Below are 6,654 nucleotides of genomic sequence, written 5' to 3' on the forward strand. Positions count from 1 at the left end.
GCTTCACAGCAGTACACCTCCTTACAGAGCATTTCAAAACTCTGAAACCACACACCTTTGTGGAGCACACTGGAAGCAATTATCGAGGAATACATTGTGGTTTAGAAAAGTATTAATTTCCATGATTTGTAGGAAACACCAGAGGAATTAGCGACTAGAAGATCATCAGCAAAATGTCAAAACCTCTTCCAAAATCAGAAAGCCAACTCCCAGACAAGAGGATTATTAAACACAGACTTTCCCTGTTTTGTTAAAGTACCAGCCTTGTAATGGGAACTCTGAGATCTAGCCAAAGGCTTCCCTTGATTCTCAGTTCTGTCTGCAGCTGCAGGGCCAAGACATTTGTACTGTGTTTGCCTCAAAAAGAGGTTGGAGTGCCAAGTTCAGAAATATCTGTAAATCTCTTGGAAAGCAGTAGTGAGAAAAAGGTGTAAATGCATCATCTGCCCCCTGAGAACCCCTCCAGTATCAGAGAGCTTTGAAGCTCTCCAGGAGAATCAGACATATTATATGAAGGAAGCACTTTAGGGAAAGCCTGGATGTTTATGTAACTGTATCAAATAGGCACTTGCTGTTTTCCGAACAATCTGTCAGTTCTCCTGAGCTGCCTGAATGAAGGGTGAGGTTTAAAACTCATTTGCAAAATATGTGTATTTTTTTGCTCCTGTGGAGGCAAGCTGTGACTCACAGGTGACTTGTAAACTATAAGGATAGGTCTCTGAGAAGAGTAATAAAAAAACCCCAAACACTGAAGAGAAAGAAAAGAAAGCAAATTCCTCTTGTGCAGGGTGCAACAGCACCATGACTCACAGGGGCCCAGGGGAGAAAGCTGCTTTTTGACCTCCATCAACCCTTTCAGAATTGAAAGGTCTTCTCTATTCAAGGCCATCATTTTGATGGACCTGCTCTATAAAACTCCTAGGAGTTTGGGAGCTGGATATTACAGGAGGTCCTCTCTTCCCCTGAAATCAGTCCATGTTAAAAAAGTGCTATGGTGGTGTTACATCCATGCTTTGAGAAAATATAAACATCAAACTGATGTGCACAGCAGTGGGGCTGGATGGAATAGAAAGATGCTCAAATGGACAGTGGCCAAAAAAAAGTAAATTTTTCCTTTTTTTTCTCATTTTCTCTCTTCTATTCATTAATCAATCTGAAAAATAGATTATATTCTTTATCTAAAATTACTTTCTTCACAAGCAAGCCAAAAAATATATGCATTACAGAACACTGTTTCAATACACATTTCTGAAACTCCTCTGACTCCTTTAATTCCTTAACACTGTAAACATACCCTGATATATTTATATGCAATGGTAGCAACCTGAGATCAGTGCTTAAAAATAAACCAAAGAGGAATTGCAATGTGTGTGTGCGCAACAGACACAGCAATCTCTACTAGAGGCTGAAGAGATGACATTAGAAGGATATTGTCCATTATGCTTATTTGGTTTTAATCCAGATGGCTAAAGCACGAGGTATAGAGAGTCATGCAAATGTGGTGTTTTTTTAAAAATAAACTCAACAGTAATTATTGAAGCAACTAGACACAGTCCCACATTACTTTCCAGATGAAATGGCCACCAAAGGTAAGCACACATCTAGCTATCCCCATTCCAAGCACAACCAGTCAGACCCCAGAAAGGTCTAAGGATTCCTACCTAAGGATATCTGTTCAAGTATGGTCCCCTCATCATTTGCCCTCCCTCTCTCAGAACACAAGTTTTTGTTCTGATGAAATCTATGACTAAATTCCAACAGATTTGCAGGACTATGTGACCCCTGGGCTTTGAAAAGCAGATGTCATCCTGAAGGCAATGGACATCTGCAGTAGCTATAGGGGAAATGTACATATACACATAAAGGAAAGGGCAAGAGTAAGTAAAAATGTCAGAGGTTTTTTAGTTTGTTATCAGCATATTGGTGGATCTCTCCCTCTCTCATTATCTCTAAAATTCTCCTTTGTGTCAAAAGAAAGTTTTCAGCTCTACTGCTGCATTTTCCTTTACACAATGAAGAACTCCGAATTTTAATTTCATTTTATAACAGTTCATTATGGCTTCTCAATTTAGGCACCTGCATCAAAAGAATTAAGAGGGAATGTAATGGTTCCTTTGATGCAAGGCTGTACAACACTAAGCAGCAAGCTATCAAGTAAAAGGAAAACAGCTGCATCATCCACAGAAGAAGTCTACATTTGCTTTCAGTAGGTGGGTCGAGCAGAGACTGCAGGAGATGGCACACAGCAAACTAGGTAGAATAAAGGTACAAGGTTTATTTTGCTTGCAAACCCAAAAATCAAGTGATTTCTAGTCATATACCAAAGCAGACAGGAGCAAAATGGCTAACAATGAGAGGTTTTGTAGATTTTAAAACAATACGAGCCAAATGTTTAAAAATCAGCATTTCAGCTACTGGAAAGTTGCCTGCATGGTGGTAGGTCCTAGGAAATTTGCCCATCCATGAGTTCAGTAGCAAAACCAAGCTTCTGGTGGACATGAAGGTTTGAGGAGTGAAAGCTCACAGCCCGTGGTTCATGTGAATTGCTACTGTAACAAACTATTAATTATGTATGAATACAGCATTGATGACACTGATGGCATTGCAGGCATTTTGACACACAGCAGTCCCCCAAAGGAAGTGTTCTCTAATTGGTTCTATATCCCTCAAAGACAGATGTCTCCTTGATACCTAGAAAGGAATATATATAATCCAAGTGGATGCTCCTCTGGGTAAATTTCCTTCCTGATCTCTCAACAGGGCTCCTGCTCAGGATCATACACCTCCTGCTGCAGAACAACCAAGGAGGATTTCTGGTTCTTCCAAAGGCACTTACTGTTTGGCCTGGCAGCAGAGAATGCCAAAAAAGACCAAATTTACAGGTCCATATAATTTTCAATAGCAACAGATGGCCCTACAACAACTTCAGCAGGATATTTCCAGACAGAAAAAGAAACCATCTACAGGGCAACTGTGATAGAGAAATTGTATTGTAACAGAGAAACCCATGATGAAAATATATGAGGAATTTTCACTAAATTATTCAAATATAGGAATAAGCAAATCACACTTTACTGGCAGGTCACTGTTCAGTTAGCCAGTACAAACAGCTGCATGTAATAGATTTGTGTTGTTTATACAAATGTTAACATAAAACAGATTAATACATTGTCTGAATTAGAGGACTAAACTGCTCCAATTTAAGGTAAGTATTTGGTAAATCACTGGTGCAGCAATACATGCAGTTATTAAATGCCCTGAAGTCAGACCAAAAGCCAGATGAAAAATTTAGTGATAGAAAGATTGCCTCTGAATTTCCAATTACATTAGTTAATATTAATGATTTCAGTTACTAAATAAATTACCCCAAAAGTTTTATGCCATTTTAACCTACTTGTCTCTACCTCAGATAGCATTTACATTTATATCTAACTTCATTTTAACACTGAAGCACCTGAGTAATCATTTCAGCAGCAGGTAAATGCCTAAAAATGCAGCAGTGACTTCTAGCAGGGGTGTTAATCCTTCTCAGAATTCAGATATACCGTAATTTCCACTGTGCAATAAGGCAAGAGAACTTGTGTCCACAGTGAAACTACCTTCAAGAGAATATAAACTGATCTAAACCTTCTGTGTACTCACAATCAACAAAACCTCATTTGGAAGCTAGGAAGAAAATGGGCCTTACTTCTCTCTTTCTCTATTACTCCTCACTAACATTTCAATTTGCAGTTGAATCCTCCAGTTTGGGTGCAAAAGCACTGTATTAATGACAAAGCAGGAGCAGGCAGTATTGAAAACCTCCTAAGTGCAGTTGTGTTAGCAGCACAGCCAACTCAAATTTACATATGCAAGAGTATTTATGGTCTAAACACCATTACTTCAAGGAGCTTTTAAGGGAAAGCTGCCCATGCTGTGGAACCACACACCAGATTATCTCTAGGTAAAGACACAGAGTTGGGCATTTTAGAGGAAGACAGAGTGTTCCAGTACAACCCTAATAAAGGTGGGAAAAAAAATAGCAGACTGAAGGGTGCTCCCAGAAATGTGTTTTCCTGGTAGGGAAAAAACAGGCTTTGAACACCACATAACTCACTCATCAGTGGTAGCTCCTCAATCGCAATGTTCTTAGCTGGATTTAGGCAACCTTGAACAGAAGCTTCCAATTCTCCTATCATTTTGTCAAGCCAAACTCCTTTCTTGTGGAAACAAGAAAGCTGGAATTCCTGGAAACAGAATATCTGTCAACCCCATGAATGTATCTATGCTTAATTAAGAACAATGAAAACTATGTGCTGGGAAATGTAAATAAATGATGCATCACTTTCACAGGTGCTGGTCTTTGATTACTCATCAAAAAGGATGAAAAACGTTTGGTTTTCAAGATCTGGGCTAGTTTTAAAATGCCAAATCATTTGTTTGGTTGATTCATTGTTGACTACAGCCAGCAGCAGCTAGGTCTTCTCCCACAGGTAGGCAAGAGATCCAACACAAGTTTTGCAGGAAGCACGGCATGTTGGTCAGGGCGTAATTTCACCATAAAGCCCAGAAACCACCTCCTCTCTATGTGCCTACAAGCACCAGAACTTTCCATGCGTTATGGCCAAAAGCAGCTTGAACCTGTAGCAGTAAGCATCTAAACCATTCAGGTAGAGCCATATATTTTTATTGAATGATCACCACTGTCTAAAATGACGAGGGAATCATTTGCCGTGTAAGTCAGTCCAACAGGATAAGAAAGCCCATAGCTAATTAGAGGGTTAAACATGGGAAACTCCTCTGGTTTCCCTAAGCATATTACGGCCTGGCTACAGACATCCGTTACTATAACACGACCTTCTTTGTCAAAGGCCACAGCCGTAGCATACATTTTGGAGGGGAAAACGAGGTTCAGACCGAAGCTATCCAGCTGGCCGATGAGATCCATCTCCGCACTGAATATCTTCACTCGGGTGCTGCCCTTGTTCAGTCCTTGAGCTTTCAGGTGCTCTATTACCGCGACAGCCCCCGAGGTCTGGCAGACCGCGACCGCTCTGGGGCTGACGAGCTGAGCCCGGATCATCTGACACTTCTTCAATTCCCCCCTTCCAAAGTCGGCCGTCAGGCGGTAGAGAGCGCCTGCCTCCGAGTCGGTCAGGATTACTTCACTCTTGGGGGTGGCATCCAAGCCCCAGGGCAAACGGAAGCCTTCCCGGACCGCCAGGACCCCCCTTCCCTCAAAATCGAAGGCCTTCACGGAGCGGTCCCCGCCGTCGGTGACCACCACGTGCCCGTCCGACGTGACCGTCACATCGAGCGGGTACTTCACGTCGTTGCCCGCGTCCCCCCTCTCCCCGAACCGCTGCAGGCAGAACCCGCTGGGCCCGAAGACGTGGATCCTCTTCTTGCCGTCGTGTGCCACGGCCAGGCGCCCCGTGCTGCGGCAGGCCGCCACCCCGGTGGGGTTCACCAGCGACCCCCAGCCGCCTAGGCACAGCCGCAGCCCGAGCCCCGCGGGGGCCGGCGCGGCCGCCCCCGGGCCGCCGCTCCCGCCCAGGGCCCGGGCGAGGCGGCCGGCGGGGCCCAGAAGCTCCAGCAGCTGCAGCAGCGGGCGGCAGTCGCTGGTCTCGGCGGGGCCGCAGGGCCGCCGGCAGAAGGGACACTCCAGGCGCCGGCTCAGGGCCCCCACGCAGCCCCCGCACAGGACGTGCCCGCAGGGCAGGTTGCGCGGCCGCCGCTGCCCGTCGGGGCCGTACGGCTCGAAGCACACCCGGCACTCCAGCAGGCTGAGCTCCGCCTCGTCCTCCGCCGCCATCCCGGCCCGAGGAGGTCGGACGGATCACCCGGAGGGGCCCCGGATCCCCCGTGCCGAGCGGGGCGGGCGCTGAGCGCGGCCGAGGCGGCCGCGCGCCCCCTGCGGGCCAGCCCGGGCGGGGCAGCGCTGCCGGCGGGACGGCGCTGAGGGGCCCAGGCTGCCCGCCCTGCCGGGGTCATGCAGCGTTCCCGTGTCCGCCAGAGTATTCAAATATCCAGCAGAATGTTCAAATATCCACCCGAGCCTTCCTGTCTCCAGCGGATTATTCATATATTCACCAGATTATTCATATATCCACCAGATCCTCACAGACATCCAGTTACCGGGTTACCACACCACTGCTAGTGCTATTCATATCCCTACCAGAGTAAGGAAGTAAGGACAGCTTCAAAGAACCATAGAATGGTTGGAAAGGACCTTGAAGATCATCTAGTTCCAACCCCTCCTGCCATGGGCAGGGGCATCTGCCACTAAACCGTGTTGCTCAGAGCCTTATCCAACCTGGCCTTGAACACTTCCAGGGATGGGGCATCCACAGCTTCTCCGGGCAACATGTGCAGTGTCAGTATCCTCTGTCAGTTTGAAGCCATTACCCATTGTTCCGTCACTGCATGCCCTCGTAAAACGTTCCTTTCCAGCTCTCCAGCAGGCCCTTCAGATACTGGAAGGCGCTATAATGTCTCCCTGGAGCCTTCTCTTCTCCAGGCTGAACAACCCCAACTCTCTCAGCCTGTCTTCATAGGAGAGGTGCTCCGTCCCTCTGACCATCTTTATTTCATCAGATTTCTCTTGCTGTTCTGGAAAACTTTAGAAAACACAATGAAAATATTTACATTCATCACTTGTGACACCTTTCTCAG

At 45.9% G+C, this 6,654-nt stretch overlaps 1 protein-coding gene across 1 annotated transcript; it reads right to left on the reverse strand.

Moving 5' to 3' along the window:
* Nucleotides 1-2,255: 2,255 nt before the first annotated feature.
* NHLRC1 (NHL repeat containing E3 ubiquitin protein ligase 1) lies at nt 2,256-5,818 on the reverse strand (the record flags this gene model as incomplete). Its single annotated transcript, XM_017808385.1, has 1 exon — nt 2,256-5,818. A coding segment is annotated over one exon (1,173 nt), but the record flags the coding sequence as incomplete, so codon positions are not given.
* Between the last annotated feature and the right edge of the window lie 836 nt (nt 5,819-6,654).

Source organism: Lepidothrix coronata, unplaced genomic scaffold, assembly GCF_001604755.1.
Source record: "Lepidothrix coronata isolate B3197 unplaced genomic scaffold, Lepidothrix_coronata-1.0 Scaffold23, whole genome shotgun sequence".
NCBI classification, from domain to species: Eukaryota; Metazoa; Chordata; class Aves; order Passeriformes; family Pipridae; genus Lepidothrix; species Lepidothrix coronata.